General features: G+C 34.5%; 1 protein-coding gene across 1 annotated transcript; it reads left to right on the plus strand.

Moving 5' to 3' along the window:
• Positions 1-26,148, plus strand: LOC138369229 (general transcription factor II-I repeat domain-containing protein 2A-like). Its single transcript, XM_069332170.1, has 3 exons — positions 1-501; positions 21,799-21,888; positions 26,110-26,148. Exons 1-3 carry the CDS (start codon positions 1-3, stop codon positions 26,146-26,148), a joined length of 630 nt encoding a protein of 209 aa, XP_069188271.1.
• The last annotated feature ends 863 nt before the right edge of the window (positions 26,149-27,011 follow it).

Here is a 27,011-nt window from a genome sequence, read left to right on the forward strand (position 1 = left end):
ATGGTTGCTCTTGCATCACTACCTGAGCGTACTACCGGGGCTGAAATATGTAAAACAGTTGTGAACGAATTCTCTACTCGGCAAATTGACATTTCAAAAGTAGTATCCGTCACAACAGATGGTGCCCCAAACATGACTGGTGAGAAGGCAGGATTTGTAAATCTGTTTGCAAAAAGTGTTGGTCATCCACTGATTGGCTTCCATTGCATCATACATGAGGAGGCTATATGTGCAAACGCTGGCCTAAAGGAACTGCAAGAAGTGATGCAAACAGTTACCAAGGTTGTTAATTACATTTGTGGTCGGCCTTTAAATAAAAGCCAATTTCAAACTCTACTGGATGAGGTAGAATCTGTGTATAAAGGACTGAAAATGTACAACCATGTTCGTTGGCTTAGCAGAGGCTTGGTTCTGAAACGATTTATTGAATGCTTAGATGAGATAAAGCTCTATTTGAACGACCAACAAGTGTCATACCATGAATTTTCTGACATCGTGTGGGTTTGTAAACTGATGTTTTTTGAAGATTTTTGTGAACATATAAATGAATTGAATATTAGGTTACAGGGCTCTTGTAAGACACTTGATGTTATGTTTTGTTACATAAAAGCTTTTGAAATGAAGCTTAAAGTTTTTAAGAGGGATGTAGATAATGAGAAATTTAGATACTTTCCAAACCTAAAGAGGTACATCAGTGATCTAAAAGATGACAGAACAGACCACAAATGTCTTCAAAGATGTTTGTAAACATTATCGAGTCAACAGTTTGGCAGTTCTCTACAAGATTTGCCAAATTCAGAGAACTGGAAGACACAGTAAAGTTCATCAAGTTTCCAGACAGCATCAAAATGGATGAACTAAACTTGCAAATGTTTTCATGGATAGACATGGATGATTTTGAGATGCAGTTGATTGAATTTCAGAGTAGCTCAATTTGGAAGCAGAAATTTGTTGACCTTAGAGTTGACTTGGAAAATATTGAAAAAGAGAGATTAGAGATGAAAGTAACACAGAGAAATGCAGAAAACGAAGTATAAAGGACTTGGAATACTATTCCAGAAAATTATATCTGTTTAAAAAACCTTGCAACAGCATTCCTAACCATGTTTTCGTCTACATATGCTTGCGAATCTTTGTTCTCAATTATGAACTTTGTTAAGTCTCGTAACAGGAGTAGCATGACAGATGAAACTAGCGCTGCATGCATATCTCTCAATGTTACAAAATATAAACCCGATGTAAAATCTCTGTCATCAGTTATGCAGCAGCAGAAGTCTCACTGACAGTATATAAAAGGAGTCAACAAAGTTTTTTATCTGTTGTATTCTATTAAAGTCACAAAAGCTTAAAGGCTGTTGAAATGTACTTCTGAAGGTTAAATAAAAAAAAAATATGTTTATATAATATAATATGTTTTACTGCACTGAGGTAATTTATTATTTTTTTCGTTTAAAAAGTTCTTAAGAGATACCAAGTATGTTCTAAAAAAAATAGTTGGCACGTGGAAAAAGTTTGTGTCAGAGATTTGGCTGATTTTGGCACGCACTCTCAAAAAGGTTGCCCACCCCTGGTATATAGGCAAGACAACAACATCTCTTTCCAGGCGATTAACGATGCATAAGCAACAGGGCTCCATTAAGGAACATATAATCTCTTCCAACAACCAGACCATCACCAGAGAAGTCTTAACAAAAAATACGGAAATCATCGATAGATACAGCGATAGCAGGCGGCTTGATATTTGCGAGGCACTACACATTAAGAAGTCGACACCTGCAATCAACAGCCAATTAATGCACAACTATATTCTACCCACTTCAAGACTTCGCACCAATATAGAAGCAACAAGAAATATGGGCCAATAGGCCCTTTGCAGTTACTTCCATTCTTCCTTTTAACTTACAAAATATTATACCCATTGTTTCGTGTTCTGTCTTGTGTTGAAAGTTTGTTTTCACCTCATCCAAAACTGTTGTAACATATCACATCACCAAAATGCAGGTATTAAATCGAAGCTGTTTAAAACTCTGTTATAGTTGTGTGTGTCTAAACTAAAGTCTTTGAAAATGTAATTAGATATTACGAAACACGTTCAAGTTTCGCGTCAGACTAGAAATAAAAAGGAATTTTGGAGAATTGATTTTTCAGTTACCATCAACAGTGAAAAGAAATATAAGAAATATTGAGAAAATTCGTGTTAGAATTATTAATCTTACTTTTTCGGTCATATTTAATAATATAAATATATATATATATATATATATATATATATATATAAATATATATATATATATATATATATATATATATATATATATATATATATATATATATATATATATATATATATATATATATATATATATAATAGGGGTGGTAGGAGAGGAAAAGATTAAAGTATTCAGTAAGAATCCACAAGGTCTTCTCTGAACACGATTTATTTTTCTTCGAGGATGTGGGTCCCTTTAATTAAACCAGTGGTGGTACCCCTATATATATATATATATATATATATATATATATATATATATATATATATATATATATATATATATATATATATATATATATATATATGTCGTACCTAGTAGCCAGAACGCACTTCTCGGCCTACTATGCAAGGCTCGATTTGCCTAATAAGCGAAGTTTTCCTGAATTAATATATTTTCTCTAATTTTTTTCTTATGAAATGATAAAGCTTCCCATTTCATTATGTATGAGGTCAATTATTTTTTATTGGAGTTAAAATTAACGTTGATATATGACCGAACCTAACCAACCCTACCTAACCTAACCTAACCTATCTTTATAGGTTAGGTTAGGTTAGGTACCCGAAAAAGTTAGGTTAGGTTAGGTTAGGTAGGTTAGGTAGTCAAAAAACAATTATTTCATGAAAACTTGGCCTATTAGGCAAATCGGGCCATGCATAGTAGGCTGAGAAGTGCGTTCTGGCTATTAGGTACGACATATATATATATATATATATATATATGTCGTACCTAGTAGCCAGAACTCACTTTTCAGCCTACTATTCAAGGCCTGATTTGCCTAATAAGCCAAGTTTTCCTGAATTAATATATTTACTATAATTTTTTTCTTATGAAATGATAAAGCAACCCTTTTCTCTATGTATGAGGTCAATTTTTTTTTATTGGAGTTAAAATTAACGTAGATATATGACCGAACCTAACCAACCCTACCTAACCTAACCTAACCTATATTTATAGGTAAGGTTAGGTTAGGTAGCCAAAAAAAGCTAGGTTTGGTTAGGTTAGGTAGGTTAGGTAGACGAAAAAACATTAATTCATGAAAACTTGGCTTATTAGGCAAATCGGGCCTTGAATAGTAGGCTGAGAAGTGCGTTCTGGCTATTAGGTACGACATATATATATATATATATATATATATATATATATATATATATATATATATATATATATATATATGTCGTACCTAGTAGCCAGAATGTACTTCTCAGCCTACTATGCATGGACTGATTTGCCTAATAAGCGAAGTTTTCCTGAATTAATATATTTTCTCAAATTTTTTTGTTATGAAATAGTAAAGTTAACCATTTCATTATGAATGAGGTCAATTTTTTTTATTGGAGTTAAAATTAACGTAGATATATGACCGCGTACCTAACCAACCCTACCTAACCTAACCTAACCTATCTTTATAGGTTAGGTTGGGTTAGGTAGCCGAAAATGTTAGGTTAGGTTAGGTTAGGTAGGTTAGGTAGTCGAAAAACAATTAATTCATGAAAACTTGGCTTATTAGGCAAATCGGGCCTTGCATAGTAGGCTGAGAAGTGCGTTCTGGCTACTAGGTACGACATATATATATATATATATATATATATATATATATATATATATATATATATATATATATATATATATATATATATATATATATGTATCTATATGTATGTATATATATATATATATATATATATATATATATATATATATATATATATATATATATATATATATATATATATATATGTATCTATATATATGTATATATATATATATATATATATATATATATATATATATATATATATATATATATATATATATATATATATATATATGTTGTACCTAGTAGCCAGAACGTCGTATTCGGCCTACTATGCAAGGCCCGATTTGCCTAATAAGCCAAGTTTTCCTGAATTAATATATTTTCTCTAATTTTTTTCTTATGAAGTGATAAAGCTACCCATTTCATTATGTATGAGGTCAATATTTTATTTTTGGAGTTAAAATTAACGTAGATATATGACCAAACCTAACCAACCCTACCTAACCTAACCTAACCTATCTTTATAGGTTAGGTTAGGTTAGGTAGCCGAAAACGTTAGGTTAGGTTAGGTTAGGTAGTCGAAAAACAATTAATTCATGAAAACTTGGCTTATTAGGCAAATCGGGCCTTGCATAGTAGGCATAGAAGTGAGTTCTGGCTACTAGGTACGACATATATATATATATATATATATATATATATATATATATATATATATATATATATATATATATATATATATATATATATATATATATATATATATATATATATATATATATATATATATGTCGTACCTAGTAGCCAGAACACACGTTTATGCCTACTATGCAAGGCCCGATTTGCCTAATAAGCCAAGTTTTCCTGAATGATTATATTTTCTCTAATTTTTTTCTTATGAAATGATAAAGCTACCCATTTCATTATGTATGAGGTAAATTTTTTTTATTGGAGTTAAAATTAACGTAGATATATGACCGAACCTAACCAACCCTACCTAACCTAACCTAACCTATCTTTATAGGTTAGGTTAGGTTAGGTAGCCGAAAAAGTTAGGTTAGGTTAGGTTAGGTAGGTTAGGTAGTCGAAAAACAATTAATTCATGAAAACCTGGCTTATTAGGCAAATTGGGCCTTGCATAGTAGGCTGAGAAGTGCGTTCTGGCTACTAGGTACGACATATATATATATATATATATATATATATATATATATATATATATATATATATATATATATATATATATATATATATATATATATATATATTTATATATATATATGTCGTACCTAGTAGCCAGAACGCACTTCTCAGCCTATTATGCAAGGCCCGATTTGCCTAATAAGCCAAGTTTTCATGAATTAATTGTTTTTCGACTACCTAACCTACCTAACCTAACCTAACCTACCTTTTTGGGCTACCTAACCAAACCTAACCAATAAAGATAGGTTAGGTTAGGTAAGGTAGGGTTGGTTAGGTTCGGTCATATATCTACGTTAATTTTAACTCCAATAAAAAAAAATTGACCTCATACATAATGAAATGGGTAGCTTTATCATTTCATAAGAAAAAAATAGAAGAAATATATTAATTCATGAAAACTTGGCTTATTAGGCAAATCGGGCCTTGCATAGTAGGCCAAAAAGTGAGTTCTGGCTACTAGGTACGACATATATATATATATATATATATATATATATATATATATATATATATATATATATATATATATATATATATATATATATATATATATATATATATATATATGTCGTACCTAGTAGCCAGAACGCACTTCTCAGCTTACTATGCAAGGCCCGATTTGCCTAATAAGCCAAGTTTTCATGAATTAATTGTTTTTTGACTACCTAACCTAACCTAACCTAACTTTTTCTGCTACCTAACCTTACGTAACCTAGAAAGATAGGTTAGGTTAGGTTAGGTAGGGTTGGTTAGGTTCGGTCATATATCTACGTTAATTTTAACTCCAATAAAAAAAAATTGACCTCATACACGATGAAATGGGTAGCTTTATCATTTCATAAGAAAAAAAGTAGAGAAAATATATTAATTCAGGAATATTTGGCTTATTAGGCAAATCGGGCCTTGCATAGTAGGCTGAGAAGTGCATTCTGGCTACTAGGTACGACATATATATATATATATATATATATATATATATATATATATATATATATATATATATATATATATATATATATATATATATATATAAATATATATATATATATTTATATATATATATATATATATATATATATATATATATATATATATATATATATATATATATAAATATATATATGTCGTACCTAATAGCCAGAACGCCCTTCTATGCCTACTATGCAAGTCCTGATTTGCCTAATAAGCCAAGTTTTAATGAATTAATTGTTTTTCGACTACCTAACCTACCTAACCTAACCTAACCTAACTTTTTCGGCTACCTAACCTAACCTAACCTATAAAGATAGGTTAGGTTAGGTTAGGTAGGGTTGGTTAGGTTCGGTCATATATCTACGTTATTTTTAACTCCAATAAAAAAATATTGACCTTATACATAATGAAATGGGTAGCTTTATCATTTCATTAGAAAAAAAATTTGAGAAAATATAATAATTCATGAAAACTTGGCTTATTAGGCAAATCAGTCCATGCATAGTAAGCTGAGAACTGCGTTCTGGCTAAGTAGGTACGACATATATATATATATATATATATATATATATATATATATATATATATATATATATATATATATGTATGTATATATATATATATATATATATATATATATATATATATATATATATATATATATATATATATATATATATATATATATATATATATATATATATATATATATATATATATATATATATATATATATATATATGTCGCACCTAGTAGCCAGAACTCACTTCTCAGCCTACTATGCGAGGCCCGATTTGCCTAATAAGCCAAGTTTTACTGAATTAATATATTTTCTCTAATTTTTTTCTTATGAAATGATAAAGCTACTCATTTCATTATGTATGAGGTCAATTTTTTTTATTGGAGTTAAAATTAACGTAGATATATGACCGAACCTAACCAACCCTACCTAACCTAACCTAACCTATCTTTATAGGTTAGGTTAGGTTAGGTAGCCGAAAACGTTAGGTTAGGTTAGGTTAGGTTAGGTTAGGTAGGTTAGGTTGTCGAAAAAACATTAATTCATGAAAACTAGGCTTATTAGGCAAATTGGGCCTTGCATAGTAGGCTGAGAAGTGAGTTCTGGTTACTAGGTACGACATATATATATATGTATGTATATATATATATATATATATATATATATATATATATATATATATATATATATATATATATATATATATATATATATATATATATATATATATATATATATATATATATATACAGGGTTAAAACCTCAACATATCAAGCAAATGTTAAATCCTGCGGTTGGTGATGCTGCACAAGATCTTCTTATGGAACTCACAAGGTTCGTCAACATGTGTCTGGCTGGTGAGATACCTGAGGTCATCAGGCCTCTCTTTTTTGGTGCCTCCCTCTGTGCTCTCAAAAAGAAGGACGAAGGAATCAGGCCAATCGCTGTTGGCAACACTCTCCGACGCCTGATTGCCAAGGCTGCTACGAGGGTTGTCAGCCAGCAAGCGGCTGAATTGCTGAAACCAATCCAGCTAGGATTTAGAATCCCCCAAGGCTGTGAAGCGGCTGCCCATGCAGCACGAGCATACATCACAAACATTTCTGATGAAAAGGCCCTGCTCAAACTGGACTTTAAGAATGCCTTCAACATGGTAAGAAGAGATGCAGTACTTTGTGCCGTACATCGCCATTTCCGGCCCCTCTACCCGTTCATACTATCGTGCTACAGTGGTGAATCAAAACTGCTCTTTGGTGAACATGAAATCAGATCATGTGAAGGTGTTCAGTAAGGTGATCCTCTTGCTCCCCTTCTTTTCTGCTTAGTCTTAAAAAAAATCACCGAAAGCTTGTCCAGCGAGTTCAACATCTGGTTTTTGGATGATGGCACTATAGCTGGCACCGTAGACCACCTCTTGTCAGATATCAGGAAAATAAGGGAGCAAGAAGTAAGCCTGGGTCTCGTCCTGAACCCTTCCAAGTGTGAAGTAGTCTCCTCCAACCCAGACATCGTAGCTAGAATAAGGTCTGCCTTGCCTGGAGCCCATGTCATTAGGGCCGAGAACAGCACCCTCCTTGGAGCTCCCCTCGGGTCTAACGCCATTGAGGAGATCCTCGACAAGAAAATCTCAGACCTTAGGAGGATGGAAGACAGAATAGGTGACATCGATGCCCATGGTGCTTTTTATCTCCTCACCAAATGCCTATCCCTTCCGAGGCTAACCTACTTTCTGAGGTGCGCCCCATCTTACAATAACCCAAAGCTTGACGAGTATGACCTCCTACTGAAGACCATGCTGGAAAAAGTTGTTAACCTCTCCCTCAACGAATGCCAGTGGAAACAAGCCACTCTTCCTGTCAGGCTCGGTGGCTTGGGTGTCCGCACCGCCACCCAAATTGCTGTCCCAGCCTTCCTGTCTTCCTCCTCAGCATCAGATGACCTGGTTAAGGAAATTCTACCTGACACCCTGAGTGATGTAGCGGGGATACAGGACCCCCACTACACGGAATGCGACACGAAATGGGGTGCCATGACAGACCCAGCACTCAGACCAGCCATGCCGAAAGCCAAGAAACAATCCAGTTGGGACAGCCCCATTGTAGACAAAGAAGCCACAGCTTTGCTGGAGGCAGCAACAACCCCCAGTGATCGTGCACGCCTCACAGCTGTGCAGGCTCCCCATGCAGGGGACTTCCTTCTGGCAGTCCCTATGTCTGCGACAGGCACACGTCTTGATCCGCAGGAGCTCCGTATTGCAGTCGCTCTCCGCCTTGCTGCCCCTATCCACACTGTTCACAGGTGTATTTGCGGCGAGGCAGATGCTGACGAATATGGATTGCATGGCCTGCACTGTGGAAAATCGGGTGGTTGGCACACTAGACACGACGAAGTCAACGACATCATTAAAAGAAGCCTTGCCTCTGCTCAGTGTCCAGCGGAGAGAGAGCCCCGCAACCTACTGAACCGTGACTCTGTTAGCTTTGCCGGCCGACCAGACGGAATCACACTGCGTCCGTGGAAGGGTGGCAGGCAGTTAGCATGGGACTATACTTGCGTATCCACCCTGGCAACGACATACATCACCCTCTCTGCCGGCACGGCGGGAGCCGCAGCGACACACAGAGAAAAACAAAAGTCAGTCAAGTACAGGCAATTAGATCAAAGGTACAATTTCGTTCCAATAGGGTCTGAGACCCTAGGCCCATGGGGTGAGAGTGCAAGAAGGTTTCTTAAGGATCTTGGTTCCAAGCTCATTGACACCACAAGAGACCCTAGAGCAGCAAGTTTTCTCTTTCAGCGCCTCAGTGTCGCGATCCAGAGGGGAAATGCCCGCTGCATCCTCGGTTCCTGCCCGGCGTCGGAGGAGTTCGAGGAAATCTACAGCCTCTAGGAAGCGAACTTTTTCTTGTGTCCTCTTAATGTTTATTTTTTGTATAAAATCAGATATGTAACTGTATAACCTTGCATAATAAAGTGTACATCATAATAAATAAAAAAAAGGGGGTGGTAGGAGAAGTGAACACTCTTTCGTATTCAGAGTTAAATGTCAAGTTTTTCCCTGAGTGCTCTGTGTTCCCTTCTCTGAGGCTGTGGGTCCCTATAATTGCACCAGTGGTGGTACCCCCCTATATATATATATATATATATATATATATATATATATATATATATATATATATATATATATATATATATATATATATATATATATATATATATATATATATATATATATATATATATATATATATACATACATACATATAGCCCAAGGCTATTTTATACCTTACAGGAGGACACGAGACACCTGCTGGATCCAGATCCAGCAGGTGTCTTGACCTCCTCGTAATTTTTTAATCCTTCCAAGGCCGCCTGGTTTACTTCCCTTTCTCCTAGCACAGTGACCTCATCTTGTTCTATTGTGAAGACCTCCTGGAACCTCTTGTTGAGTTCTTCACGAACACCTCTTTGTCATTCTCTGTATACGTATCCTCGCCTGTTCTAAGTTTCACTACCTGTTCTTTCACTGTTGTTTTCCTTCTGATGTGACTGTGGAGTAGCTTTAGTTCGGTCTTGGCTTTGTTTGCTATATCATTTTCATAACTTGCCTCTGCTTCTCTTCTCACCCTGACATACTCATTCCTGGTTCTCATGTATCTCTCTCTGCTTTCTGGTGTTCTGTTATTCCGGAAGTTCCTCCACGCCCTTTTCGTTCAGTTTCTTTGCTTCCATACATGCCTTATTATACCAAGGATTCTTCTGTTGCTTCTCGGATTTTTCCCTTTGGGCCGGGATAAACCTGTTTACTGCCTCCTGACACTTTTGGGTGACTTAGTCCATCATATCATGTACCGACTTATCTCTGAGGTCCCTGTCCCAAGGTATTTCCCTTAGGAAACTTCTCATCTACTCATAATTTCCTTTTCAGTATGCCAGCCTTTTGTTTCCTAGTTCTTTTTTTGGGGAGATAATTCCTAGCTGTACCATGTACTCAAAGTTCAATACACTCTGATCACTCATTCCCAAGGGTGCTTCCATCATAACTTCCCTTATAGCCCACTCATTTAGGGTAAATATCAAATCAAGCATTGCTGGTTCATCTTCTCCTCTCATTCTTGTTGGTTCCTTGATGTGCTGGCTTAGAAAGTTAGCTCTCCATGTTTCTGGTCCTCCATGCAAATCTCTGTTCTCCCAATCTATCTTCCCATGGTTGAAGTCTCATGATTAGTAGTCCAGATCCATTCCTGCTAGCAACAGAAGCTGCTCTCTCTATTATGTTAATGGTGGCCATGTTGTTTCTATCATATTCCTTTCTGGGTCTTCTGTCATTTGGTGGTGGATTATATATGACTACGAATATAATTTTTTGCTCTCTAGTTGTTATGGTGCCTGTTATGTAGTCACTGAAACCTTCACAGCCTTGAATAACCATCTCCTCAAAATCCCAGCCTTTTCTTACCAGCAGAGCTGCACCACTACCACCTCTTCCTTCTCTCTCTTTCCTCATAACATAATAGCCCTGTCGGAATACTGCATTTGTTATGGTTTTCGTTAGCTTTGTTTCTGTGAGAGCTATTATGTCTGGGTTTTCCTCTAGTACCCATTCTCCAAGTTCATTTGCTTTATTTGTAATTCCATATATGTTAGTATACATTGCCTTCTGGCTTACTTTCTTCTATCCCTTCTCAAATCGCCTCCTTGGTGAGTGTTCTGCTGGTGGGGGAAGCTGTTCCATGGGTGTGAGGATTTGTGAGGTGGATAACAGGGTCTCAGAGGATACTGGGATGAGGGGTGGGGGGGTCAAGTGAAGAGGGGGAGACAGGGAGGGTATGCGGTGAAGGGGGAGGGAGGGAAGCTAGGGAAAGGGGGGAAGGGGGGACATGGCGGGAGGAGGGGAGGGGAGGGGTAGAAGGGTGGGGATTGGGTGTGGGGGGAGGGAGATTTTGCTGAGTATTTGTGTACTCACCTATTTGTACTCACCTATTTGTGCTTGCAGGATCTAGTATTGACTCTTGGATCCCGCCTTTCCAGCTATCGGTTGTTTACAGCAATGACTCCTGTCCCATTTCCCTATCATACCTAATTTTAAAAGTATGAATAGAGTTTGCTTCCACAACCTGTTCCCCAAGTGCATTCCATTTTTCCACTACTCTCACGCTAAAAGAAAACTTCCTAACATCTCTGTGACTCATCTAAGTTTTCAGTTTCCACCTATGTCCCCTCGTTCTGTTATTATTACATGCGTACATTTCATCTATTTCCACTTTGTCAATTCCCCTGAGTATTTTATACGTCCCTATCATATCTCCTCTCTCCCTTCTTTTTCTAGTGTTATAAGGTTCAGTTCCTTCAGACGCTCTTCATATTCCATCCCTCGTAACTCTGGGACAAGCCTCGTCGCAAACCTCTGAACCTTCTCCAGTTTCCTTATGTGTTTCTTCAGGTGGGGGATCCATGATGGTGTGGCATACTCTAAGACGGGTCTCACGTAGGCAGTGTAAAGCGCCCTAAAAGCCTCCTCATTTAGGTTTCTGAATGAAGTTCTAACTTTCGCCAGTGTAGATAACGCTGCTTTCGTTATCCTACTTATATGTGCCTCAGGAGATAGATTAGGTGTCACATCCACTCCCAGGTCTCTTTCTCGAATCGTTACAGTTAGGCAGTTCCCCTTCATTGTGCACTGTCCCTTTGGTCTCCTATCACCTGATCCCGTTTCATTAACTTTACATTTACTGGTGTTGAACTCCAGTTGCCATTTCCTTGACCATCTTTGCAACCTGTTTAAGTCCTCTTGGAGGATCCTACAATCCTCGTCTGTCACAACTCTTCTCATTAATTTTGCGTCATCCGCAAACATTGACATGTATGATTCCACTCCTGTAAACATATCATTTACGTAAATTATAAAGAGGATTGGTCCCAGCACCGATCCTTGAGGTACTCCACTCGGTACTATTCGCCAATCGGACTTCTCGCCCCTTACCATTATCCTCTGGCTCCTTCCTGTTAGGTAGTTCTTTACCCATGCTAGGGCCTTTCCGCTTACTCCTGCCTGCCTCTCAAGTTTGTATAGCAGTCTGTGTGAGTGTGTGTGTGTGTGTATTCACCTACTTGAATTCACCTAGTTGTGTTTGCGGGGGTTGAGCTTTGCTCTTTCGGCCCGCCTCTCAACTGTCAATCAACTGTTTACTAACTAACTTCCTCCCCCCCCCCAGGAAGCAGCCCGTGACAGCTGACTAACTCCCAGGTTCCTATTTACTGCTAGGTAACAGGGGCATTCAGGGTGAAAGAAACTTTGCCCATTTGTTTCTGCCTCGTGCGGGAATTGAACCCGCACCACAGAATTACGAGTCCTGCGCACTATCCACCAGGCTATGAGGCCGTGTGTGTGTATATGTATGTATATATATATATATATATATATATATATATATATATATATATATATATATATATATATATATATATATATATATATACATATATATATATATATATATATATATATATATATATATATATATATATATATATATATATATGTGGTACCTAATAGCCAGAACTCACTTCTTGGCCTACTATGCAGGGCTCTCGTCTTACTTAACTAAGTTAGCAAGGACTCTGTTGTTTCTGGCTAAGTGAAAACATTTTGGCCTATTATGCAGAACATTATACTGGTTTTTTGGCCAAGAATGCAAACTAACGATTGTTTGTTTGTGTATCACATGGTCACTGTAAAGTAAGATGTTGTCCATTGAATGTAGGAAGATATTTAGATAAAAATGTCAAATGGGGACGATGTACAGATTAATAATGGCCTTAATAATTGTTTGTACTAGAAATCAGTAGCAAGTGGAGAGATATGGTGCTTGAACACTTATAAATCTAAAGTTGGGAGCAAATAATGAAAAAACATTGATGAATCTTAATAATGTAATAATGCCCAACCAATTAATTCACATATCATTCTTTACATTAGAAAGGGAACTTAAGTGACTGACTGGACTCTGGTCGATGGTAGATTTAACCAGTTCAGTTATCATTTTGTGTATTTCAGAGTTACGTACTTCTTCCGTTAGTCGCAAGGCAACATTTTGTAAATGATCCACACTATCTTGAAGCCTCGACAATTTAGTTAGCACCTCAATAACAGTTATATGGGTGGTTAATTCATATTGGGGATATTTACTCAAATCTATTGAAGGTTTCGGTAATCTACCTTTGGTTTCCAGGTAATCAAGACCTTTTAAAATACAAGTAATGTGTTTCTCTTTCGTTTTGTATTTATAGTGACGATCCATATCTGGATAATTAAAGTCGTCTAATTCTTCATATCCCAATGGCCACTTTGGCCACTCGTCACCATTATTACATGATTTCACTATTTTGTTGGTAGTTTTGAGATCATCATTTGAATAAAAGGTCACTAAAATATTTTTAAGTTTTGCAGTATCATACTTTTTTCTAAAGAATAAAATATAGTTGATCATTTCATTTACTGACGACGTCATTATGTATTCGTTTTTGGTAAATGAATGGAATAGTTAAGTGAAATTCTAAATTTTTATTACTTATATACACTTCTTGCCCAAATTTTATTTCTAATAAGCACCGCCTTATAAGACAATATGCCGATTCCCAGCGAAAATGTAGTGTTTTTAGTAAAAGAAACTGCACAAAGAGAAGTCCAGCTGACCCATCCCCCTACGTAAATTTATGTGTTCTCCTTTTTGGTTGAATGGATGGATAGTTAGTGAAATTCTAAATTTTTATTACTTTTATACTTCTTGCTAATTAATTTGTGACAATAGTTACTGAAAACTTTGTTTTCATTGAATCTGTACTTATTTTTTTTTCTTACTCATTGCACATAAAGGGTTTTTTTTTGCTTGAATGTACTCACAAATAGTTGATCAGTTAACATTTTTACCTCATTTTTTTTTTTTTTAATTTCATTTAACAATTCCAAGGTTATATATATTATATAGAAATAGAAATTTAGTAGCCACATTCCTACTAACATTTGGAATATTCAGCTGCACAAACTTTTTAAAACCATGGTATCCATATTTCCCTTTAAATCTTTTACATCTTCGATTACATCAAGTTCCCAAATAGAAAAATATTTATACCAATCATGTTCGTATGGTGTAGATATTACTTTAGAACCATGTATAATTAAATTAAGACTAAAGCCACAAGAAATTGTAATTGTAAATGTTTATGCTATAAAAATATGGATGGGATCTACTCAAGAAGGATATCCTGCGGCATCCCAATTACAATTTATACTGCGAGTCGTAGTTAGGGAGGATGAAAATTATTGTTCTTATATGTTTGTGGAACTCTTCTTTAACATTGACCAAAGAACCAGCATGTTCTGTGAACATAATTTCAAGTATTCACATGATCCGGATTACTTAAAATTGCCTATCGTGGGATATAGGTCCTACGCCAAAGATCCTTCCATATTTCTGATGATGATACAAGCTTCCAATCAGGAACGAGAAGCTCTGAGAGAGATAATGATAGCAGACGGAATATCGATTCCATCGTCATTTTGTAAAGTTGATCAGGGTGCGCTGAAAAGGGTTATGTCCCTCAAACAATATTTGAATCGGCATTATTATTTTAGGTACATGATGTTTAAAAATATACGTTGGGAATTAACCCGAGATGTGAGAGATTACGAAGCATGGTTGAAAAATAAAAAATGGCTTAACTACGTTAATCACAGGATGATTCAACATAGACCCTATTGTTTATATGATGAATATTTTCATGACGTGTATGAAGATAGAATTTATAATATATGGTCTACACATTATACATTTCGGGTTTTCAGTGATGGTGATGAAAAGTGTGATGATATATGTTGTATTACGCTACGAAACCTTGACCGAATTTATCATTTAAATTCGGCGAAGAGCGAATTAATTGCTCGAATAGTGGCAAAAGAATATGGATTATTTTATATACAAAAGGTAAAACGCGTACTTTTCATAACCCGAAATCCCCATCTCTTTATGGACCTCATTCAAACGGGAGAAAAGGAAGAAATCTGTCGTTTTATTATAGAAGACGAAGGTTTATCATCATCATCATCATCATCATCACCACCTCCATGTAAAAACACCTACAATCCAAATAGTTTGCAGGCAATGTGCGTCAATCAATTTGTGAATTCCTTTTTGGATATTAATAGAATGGGATATTGGACCGTGGCCTGCTTACGTAGAGCAATCAACACCAACCCTAATATTCCTCATTTATTTAAACACCAATTAATCAACGAAGTTCAACGGAATCTAATGATTAGATCTTGGGAAAAAGAAGTGGCTGATGAACCAACTACTGAACTTTTATTTTTTTAAGAACAGATTCAATGAAAAAGTTTTTTACTGAATTGAAAATATTTGTTTATTATTCTTATAATATATAAATCTAAAGTTGGGATTAAATAATGAAAAAACATTGATGAATCTTAATAATGTAATAATGCCCAATCAATTAATTTACATATCAATCTTTACATTAGAAAGGGAACTTAAGTGACTGACTGGACTCTGGCCGATGGTAGATTTAACCAGTTCAGTTATCATTTTCTCCACTTCAGAGTTACGTACTTCTTCCGTTAGTCGCAAGGCAACATCTTGTAAATGATCCACACTATCTTGAAGCCTCGATAATTTAGTTAGCACCTCAATACCAGTTATATGGGTGGTTAATTCATATTGGGGATATTTAGCCAAATCGATTGAAGGTTTCGGTAATCTACCTTTGGTTTCCAGGTAATCAAGGCCTTTAAAAATACAAGTAATGTGTTCGTCTTTCGTTTTGTATTGATCCTTGTAATCCATCATATCTGGATAATTAAATTCGTATAATTCATATGGCCACTTGTCATCATTATTACATGATTTCACTATTTTTTTGGTAGTTTGGAGATCATCATTTGAATAAAAGGTCACTAAAATATTTTTAAGTTTTGCAGTATCATACTTTTTTCTAAAGAATAAAATATAGTTGATCATTTCATTTACTGACGACGTCATTATGTATTCGTTTTTGGTAAATGAATGGAATAGTTAAGTGAAATTCTCAATTTTTATTACTTATATACACTTCTTGCCCAAATTTTATTTCTAATTAGCACCGCCTTATAAGACAATATGCCGATTCCCAGCGAAAATGTAGTGTTTTTAGTAAAAGAAACTGCACAAAGAGAAGTCCAGCTGACCCATCCCCCTACGTAAATTTATGTGTTCCCATTTATCATTTAAATTCGGCGAAGAGCGAATTAATTGCTCGAATAGTGGCAAAAGAATATGGATTATTTTTTGCAGGCAATGTGCGTCAATCAATTTGTGAATTCCTTTTTGGATACTACTAGAATGGGATATTGGACCGTGGCCTACTTACGTAGAACAATCAACACCAACCCTAACATTCCTCATTTTTTAAAACACCAATTAATCAACGAAGTTCCACGGAATCTAATGATTAGATCGTGGGAAAGAGCAGTGGCAGATGAACCAAATACTGAACTTTTATTTTTTGTTAAGAACAAATTCACTGAAAAAGTTTTTTACTGAATTGAAAATATTTGTTTATTATTCTTCTAATAAATAAATCTAAAGTTGGGATTAAATAATGAAAAAACATTGATGAATCTTAATAATGTAATAATGCCCAATCAATTAATTTACATATCAATCTTTACATTAGAAAGGGAACTTAAGTGACTGACTGGACTCTGGCCGATGGTAGATTTAACCAGTTCAGTTATCATTTTCTCCACTTCAGAGTTACGTACTTCTTCCGTTAGTCGCAAGGCAACATCTTGTAAATGATCCACACTATCTTGAAGCCTCGATAATTTAGTTAGCACCTCAATACCAGTTATATGGGTGGTTAATTCATATTGGGGATATTTAGCCAAATCGATTGAAGGTTTCGGTAATCTACCTTTGGTTTCCAGGTAATCAAGGCCTTTAAAAATACAAGTAATGTGTTCGTCTTTCGTTTTGTATTGATCCTTGTAATCCATCATATCTGGATAATTAAATTCGTATAATTCATATGGCCACTTGTCATCATTATTACATGATTTCACTATTTTTTTGGTAGTTTTGAGATCATTATTTGAATAAAAGGTCACTAAAATATTTTTAAGTTTTGCAATATCATACTTTTTTCTAAAGAATAAAATATAGTTGATCATTTCATTTACTGACGACGTCATTATGTATTCGTTTTTGGTAAATGAATGGAATAGTTAAGTGAAATTCTAAATTTTTATTACTTATATACACTTCTTGCCCAAATTTTATTTCTAATTAGCACCGCCTTATAAGACAATATGCCGATTCCCAGCGAAAATGTAGTGTTTTTAGTAAAAGAAACTGCACAAAGAGAAGTCCAGCTGACCCATCCCCCTACGTAAATTTATGTGTTCCCATTTATCATTTAAATTCGGCGAAGAGCGAATTAATTGCTCGAATAGTGGCAAAAGAATATGGATTATTTTTTGCAGGCAATGTGCGTCAATCAATTTGTGAATTCCTTTTTGGACACTACTAGAATGGGATATTGGACCGTGGCCTACTTATGTAGAACAATCAACACCAACCCTAACATTCCTCATTTTTTAAAACACCAATTAATCAACGAAGTTCCACGGAATCTAATGATTAGATCGTGGGAAAGAGCAGTGGCAGATGAACCAACTACTGAACTTTTATTTTTTTTAAGAACAAATTCAATGAAAAAGTTTTTTACTGAATTGAAAATATTTGTTTATTATTCTTCTAATAAATAAATCTAAAGTTGGGAGCAAATGCTAAAAAAAACATTGATGAATCTAAATAATGTAATAATGCCCAATCAATTAATTCACATATCAATCTTTACATTAGAAAGGGAACTTAAGTGACTGACTGGACTCTGGCCGATGGTAGATTTAACCAATTCAGTTATCATTTTCTGAACTTCAGAGTTACGTACTTCTTCCGTTAGTCGCAAGGCAACATTTTGTAAATGATCCACATTATCTTGAAGCCTCGACAATTTAGTTAGCACCTCAATACCAGTTATATGGGTGGTTAATTCATATTTGGGATATTTAGCCAAATCGATTGAAGGTTTCGGTAATCTACCTTTGGTTTCCAGGTAATTAAGACCTTTAAAAATACAAGTAACGAATTCGTCTTTCGTTTTGTATTGATCATTGTAATCCATCATATCTGGATAATTAAATTCGTATAATTCATATGGCCACTCATCACCATTATTACATGATGCCACTATTTTTTTGGTAGTTTGGAGATCATCATTTGAATAAAAGGTTACTAAAATATGTTTAAGTTTTGTAGTATCATACTTTTTTCTAAAGAATAAAATAAAGTTGATCATTTCATTTACTGACGTCGTCATTATGTATTCGTTTTTGGTAAATGAATGAAATAGTTAAGTGAAATTCTAAATTTTTATTACTTATATACTTCTGGCCAAAATTTAATTTCTAATTAGTGACAATAGTTGCTGAAAACTTGTACTTTTGATAATGATTAGTTCCCCTTTTTATACCCTTCGACTTAATACTAAATAACCGCAATTTTTGTTATCTCAATATTTTATTGAGAATGCTCTTGGTCTTCTTTCATCTTTAACATAATATAAAAAAAATACAACTGTCTTCATCACACATATGGGCTTTTTTTGTTGCTGAGTGACTTCAAATATTCAGCCTGGTTGATTCTCTGACTGAATTCTTCACCACATATATTTATGAACAGTCAGTAGGTGTACGCAAACCAAAGTAATGGTTGATTCTGGATATAGGTTTTTTTTTGGTTGCCTCTGTAGTTCAATTTTCTCACACACCTCCCTTATATGTTTAAATGATTTTCACTGATATGGGTTCCTTAATAGGCGTTGGTGGTGATTGATTAAGAGAAAGTGGGGTTCTATGTGGCAACTACTTCATCTTGTAGTGTCAGTCTTGGGGATAAAACGAAGGTGGGGGGAGGGGGGTTTATGATGGTGATAGTAGTGACGGCAGAGGCACTGAAGTTGAGGCAGCAGCCACTTCAAATTTTTTTATCTTCGTCTGGAAACAAAAATGATGATAGTAGGGGTGACGGGATTCACTTAGTTTACGCAGATGTTCCAGTGGACCACCACTGTTAAATAGTAGATATATTATAAATATGCTAACCTTTAAATTCACTTTTTTTTGCTTAACTTCTTCGTCTCTCTCTCTCTCTCTCTCTCTCTCTCTCTTTCTCTCCGAATTTCATTAACTTTCTGCAGCCCACAAGTTAAGGGAAAGGAGGAGTTGATGATGAAGGTAGTGGTGGTGGTTCTTCTTCAACGATCCTGGAGAACAAATTGCAGGTGCTGCCTCCATACCGGACAAGTCCAACTGACACTGATATGTATCAATTGACAGCACCCTATGTCATCACCTTCCTTCCCTCCCCCCCCCCCATCTCAACATAAACAATGGGTCAAGTCATTTTTAATCGACCAATTACTGACCGACCCACTTTCTTTGCTAAAACGGCAGTTGATCAGCAAACATTTTACCTCATTTTTTTTCACATGATTCATGCTATTATTGACCAATTGAAGAATATCATTGTATACTAATTTATATTATTAATATGTGTATATTAATTTTATTTAACAGTTCTAAAGTTATATGTATAGAAATATAAATTTAGTAACCACACTCCTACTAACATTCAGAATATTCAGTTGCACAAAGCTTTTAAAACTATGGTATCCATATTTCCCTTGAAATCTTTTACATCTTCGATTACATCATATTCCCAAATAATGAAATATATCATCAAATATGGTTCACATGGTATAGATATTATTTTAGAACCATTTATAAATCAAATACCATTTAAACCCCAAATTGTAAATGTTTATGCTATAAAAATATGGATGGGATCTACTCAAGAAGGATATCCTGCGGCATCCCAATTACAATTTATACTGCGAGTTGCAAATAATGAGGATGGAAAATTTTATTGTTCCTATAGGTTTTTGGAAATCTTCTCTAACATTGACCAAAGAAGCATCATGTTCTGTGAACATAATTTCAAGTATCCCCATGATCCGGATTACTTAATAGTGCCTATCGTGGGATATAGGTCCTACGCCAAAGATCCTTCCATATTTCTGATGATGATACAAGCTTCCAATCAGGAACGAGAATCTCTGAGAGAGATGATGATAGCAGATGGAATATCGATTCCATCTTCATTTTGTAAAGTTGATCAGGCTGCGGTGAAAAGGCTTATGTCCCTCAAACAATATTTGAATCGGCATTATTATTTTAGGTATATGATGTTTAAAAATATACGTTGGGAATTAACCCGAGATGTGAGAGATTACGAAGCATGGTTGAAAAATAAAAAATGGCTTAACTACGTTTATCGCAGGATGAAACAACATAAACCCTATTGTTTACATGATGGATCTTTTTATAACGAGCCTCGTCAAGATATAATTTATAGGGACCCCAACTATGAAATTAGATCTCATTTGGGGGTACCCAAATATTGTAATGACTGGCGGGATAGAGATTCTATTTTTCGGGTTTTCAGTGATGGTGATAAAAAGTGTGATGATATATGTTGTATTAGGCTAGGAAACCTTGACCGAATTTATCATTTAAATTCGGCGAAGAGCGAATTAATTGCTCGAATAGTGGCGAAAGAATACGGATCATTTTATGTAGAAAAGGTAAAAGGCGTACTTTTCATAACCTGAAATCCCCATCTCTTTATGGACCTCATTCAAACGGGAGAAAAGGAAGAAATCTGTCGTTTTATTATAGAAGACGAAGGTTTATCATCATCATCATCATCACCACCACCTCCATGTAAAAACACCTACAAGCCAAATAGTTTGCAGGCAATGTGCATCAATCAATTTGTGAATTCCTTTTTGGATATTAATAGAATGGGATATTGGACCGTGGCCTGCTTACGTAGAGCAATATACACCAACCATAATATTCCTCATTTTTTTAAACGCCAAATAATCAACGAAGTTCAACGGAATCTAATGATTAGATCTTGGGAAAGAGCAGTAGCAGATGAAACAACTACTGAATTTCCGGTATAAATTAATAATGGAGACAAATATTATCATTTATATGGTAGTATAATATATGGTTGGTAGTATAACACTGTAATTCAATAAAAAAAAAACACCTGGCCTATTTGACGAATCTGGCCTTACAATATACAACTTCCACATATGAATTTAATCAGTTCCTAGAGACATGTTGTAGCAGTGCAGCCAAAGGAGAAGAAGAAGAAGAAGAAGAAGAAGAAACACAATTAGATAATCCCAATCCTAAGGTATTTATAATATATCTACTATTTAGTAGTCGAAGGGTATAAATAAGGGGAACTAATCATTATCAAAAGTACAAGTTTTCAGCAACTATTGTCGCTAATTAGAAATTAAATTTTGGCCAGAAGTATATAAGTAATAAAAATTTCGAATTTCACTTAACTATTCCATTCATTTACCAAAAACGAATACATAATGACGTCATCAGTAAATGAAATGATCAACTTTATTTTATTCTTTAGAAAAAAGTATGATAATACAAAACTTAGAAAGATTTTAGTAACCTTTTATTCAACTGATGAACTCATAGCAACCAAAAAAATAGTGGCATCATGTAATAATGATGATAAGTGGCCATATGGATTAGACGAATTTAATTATCCAGATAGGATGGATTACATGGATCAATACACAATGAACCACGAATTCGTTACAGATATTTTTATAGGTCTTAATTACCTGGAAACCAAAGGTAGATTACCGAAACCTTCAATAGATTTTGCTAAATATCCCAAATATGAATTAACCACCCTTATAACTGGTATTGAGTTGCTAACTAAATTATCGAGGCTTCAAGATAGTGTGGATCATTTACAAAATGTTGCCTTGCGACTAACGGAAGAAGTATGTAAAACTCTGAAATACAGAAAATGATAACTGAACTGGTTAAATCTATCATCGGCCAGAGATCAGTCAGTCACTTAAGTTCCCTATCTAATGTAAAGAATGATATGTGAATTAATTGATTGGGCATTATTACATTATTAAGATTCATCAATGGTTTTTATTTATACTTTTAGCATTTGCTTCCAACTTTAGATTTATTTATTAGAATAATAATAAACATATATATTTTATAACATAATCAATTCAGTAAAATAAAAGTCCAATAGTTGGTTCTTCTGCCACTGCTCTTTCCCACGATTTAATCATTAGATTCCGTTGAACTTCGTTGATTAATTGGCGTTTTAAAAAAGAATGAATATTACGAATGGTGTTGATTGCTGTACGTAAGCAGGCCACGGTCCAATTATTAATATCCAAAAAGGAATTCACAAATTGATTGACGCCTGCAAACTATTTGGAGGTGGTGGTGATGATGATGATGATAAACCTTCGTCTTCTATAATAAAACGACAGATTTCTTCCTTTTCTCCCGTTTGAATGATGTCCATAAAGAGATGGGGATTTCGGGTTATGAAAAGTACGTGGTATACCATTTCTACATAAAATGATCCGTATTCTTTCACCACTATTCGAGCAATTAATTCGCTCTTCGCCGAATTTAAATGATAAATTCGGTCAAGATTTCGTAGCCTAATACAACATATATCATCACACTTTTCATCACCATCACTGAAAATCCGAAATGTATAATTTTTAGACCATTTATCACAATATTTGGGTAAAAAAAAAAAAATTACATTGACGTTCATAGTTGGGGTCCCTATAAATTATATCTTCACGAGGGTCGTTACAACCAAATTTTTTATGTAAACAATAGGGTCTATGTTGTTTCATCCTGTCATCAATGCAGGTAAGCCATTTTGTATTTTTCAACCATGCTTCGTAAGCTCTCAAATCTCGGGTTAATTCCCAACGTATATTTTTAAACATCATGTGCCTGAAATAATAATGCCGATTCAAATATTGTTTGAGGGACATAAGCCTTTTGACCGCAGCCTGATCAACTTTGCTACATGACGATGGAATCGATATTCCGTCTGCTATCATCATCTCTCTCAGAGCTTCTCGTTCCTACTTGGAAGCTTGTATCATCATTAGAAATATGGAAGGATCTTTGGCGTAGGACCTATATCCCTTGATAGGCACTATTAAGTAATCCGGATCACGGGGGTACTTGAAATTATGTTCACAGAACATAATGCTTCTTTGGTCGATGTTAGAGAAGAATTCTACAAACATATAAGAACAATAATTTTCAGCCTCATTAAATAAGACTCGCAGTATAAATTGCAATTGGGATGCCGCAGGATATCCTTTTTGAGTAGATCCCATCCATATTTTAATAGCATAAACATTTACAATTTGGGGGTTAAATTGTATTAATTTACATATAGATGGTTCTAAAGTAATATTTAAACCAATTGAAAAATATTTGTCTACATATTTTTTTATTTGGGAACTTGTTGTAATCGAAGATGTAAAAGATTTAAAGGGAAACATGGATACCATGGTTTTAAAACCTTTGTGCAAATGAGTATTCCGAATGTTAGTAGGAGTAAATCCCTTTATGTACAATGAGTGTGAAAAAAAATTTAAGTATAGATTCAACCAGAACAAAGTTTTCAGCAAATATTATCACAAATTAGGAAAAAAAAATTGACAAGAAGTATAAAAGTAATAAAAATTTAGAATTTCACTAACTATCCATCCATTCATTTACCAAAAACGAGAACATATTTTAGTAACCTTTTATTCAAATGATGAACTCTTCTGAAGTGCAGAAAATGATAACTGAACTGGTTAAATCTACCATCGGCCAGAGTTCAGTCAGTCACTTTGATCTTTGATCTAATAGTACATTAACATCGACACGTTATGCCACGGAAAAAAAAGTAGTCTTTGTCTATGCCATGGTCAGATAACCTTGAAACAAAGACCATATGTTATTGGGATTTATTTGATTAAATTCTATCACAAATATATAATAAAAAATTCATATGACAATAAATCTTAGCCAATAATTAATTCCCTATTTGTTGCTAGGGCAGATCATTTCGAGAAAGTATTAGAATTGAATATTTAAAGGATTTAAAAAAAATATGAACAAAAAAGAGGAACTTTTCATTAATATAGATATCGAACATATAAATAATGAGAAATTTAACACCAAAAAAATTCCTGAATTACATTATTTACCCCGCGACATAATCTAAAAGATAATTATTTATAGTTTATAAGTTATACAAGTTAATAAATGATAATATTAATGATTCCCACATTAAATTTAATTATCATGAAATAATGATGAGAGATATTTTTTAATGGTTTTGTCAGTTTGTTCAATCCTCTCCAGATTTTTATTCTGTTACAACCAATCATAACATCCTAATGATATTCTCTCTAAGGCCTGGTGATTTTTTTTGAAAAATTGTTTTGATTCAATTCATCTGCCACTGCTCTTTCCCACGATCTAATCATTAGATTCCGTTGAACTTCGTTGATTAATTGGAGTTTAAATAAATGAGGAATATTACGGTTGGTGTTGATTGCTCTACGTCTTCTATAATAAAATGACAGATTTCTTCCTTTTCTCCCGTTTGAATGAGGTCCATAAAGAGATGGGGATTTCGGGTTATGAAAAGTACGCGGTTTACCTTTTCTACATAAAATGATCCGTATTCTTTCGCCACTATTCGAGCAATTAATTCGCTCTTCGCCGAATTTAAATGATAAATTCGGTCAAGGTTTCCTAGCCTAATACAACATATATCATCACACTTTGTACACCTGAATATTCCAAATATTAGTAAGAATGTGGCTACTAAATTTCTATTGGATGGAAGAGTAGCGAAGCGTGTGTTGGTTGGCCGTCAGTGGATGTAAAATGTGAGAGTAGCCTGCGACTACTTGATTTTTATATAATTCAGCTGATACTGCTACCATCTACTCCGGGCAACCAGCTGTCTCCTCCACTCTTTGAGCAACGTTTTGTAATTTTTACTGCCTTTTTTTTTTTTTTTTTTTTTTTTTTTAGTAAATTTTGATAGCAGGATGATTTATTGATTTAAAGTGGTGACACCACAAAAATATTAATGCTTGCTCTACTTGGTGGAGGTTTCCAGGTAAGCAATCAAGTCTGCACGCTCATTCTTCTTCTTAAGACCAACGAACACCATCTTTGTGCCTGGAATAAATTTCTTGGGGTTGGTCAAGTAGATATCCAGATTATCTTTGTCCCACGTGATACTCTTGGCCTTGTTGGCATAAGTGTAAATATAGCCAGAAGCCTGACCAGTTTGGCGGCCGAAGAGGCCATTTAGATTGGGTCCAGTTTTGTGCTTGCCGTTTAATTCAACAGTGTGACACTGTGCACACCTCTGCATAAAGATCTTCTTACCTTTTTCCCTCTCACCCATCTTCTGAAAAAAAAAAACACATTAACTTAAAAGGTTAAGGTGTATGCTATTTATTTATTTATTTATTTATATGTTTCATATACTTACTTACCAAAAAAGGACACTTTTTTTTCTTTGTTTTAGGATTCTGATATACTCTGCGAGCACACTGCACAACCTTGAGTCAAAACACGCTCACAGATGGACTAAAAAATACTGTAGATACAGATTTGGATAATGTATCTAACCAGCTACAACTTCAACCAAACACAGTTTCAAATGAGAAAACATAAGAAATAAATAATTACACCCTCCTCCTCCTCATCAGCATCATCATCATCATCATTATCCAAAAAATATATATATATATATATATATATATATATATATATATATATATATATATATATATATATATATATATATATTTATATATATATATATATATAAAATGAATAAAAATATGATATGGAAATGTGGTAAGGATGACATTTTAACTTTTCGGACTAGAGTTTTTATAGCATTGGTGCCTGAGCTGGGCCCTGAGGTGGGCCCTGGGGTGGCAACTGTGACTGTACCTGCGGTGGACCTTGCAACTGAAGTGGTGATGGCTGGCCTTGGGTTGTCATATGAATATGAACGCTAGGTGGTACCTGTTGCTGCCTGAGAAATTGATGCCCTCTGATTGAAACCCAAACACAGGTACAAATAACACATACATATACATTTATTTACAAAAAAACATTTTTTTTAATTGTTTTATTTAATGAATGTTGGTCTCAGGATTGGTTCACCCCCCTTTCTATGACAAAGTTGGTTAAAGAATAATAAGTATTTTCTATTTGATGGATCATTAGAATTTTTTGAGGCTAGTTTTAATAAATATGGCTGTAAACTCTTAAAAACAAGTTTCATCTCTGAAAGTGTTTCATTAAAGTTAAGGTATAGGGTAACTGGTGTCACATATTCGTAAAAAATCCAACTGTTTTCCATAATATATCTTTCTATATACAAATCAGTGACTGCCAATTGCTCCACTCCATATA

This window comes from Procambarus clarkii, chromosome 27 (genome assembly GCF_040958095.1).
Source record: "Procambarus clarkii isolate CNS0578487 chromosome 27, FALCON_Pclarkii_2.0, whole genome shotgun sequence".
Lineage (NCBI taxonomy): Eukaryota > Metazoa > Arthropoda > Malacostraca > Decapoda > Cambaridae > Procambarus > Procambarus clarkii.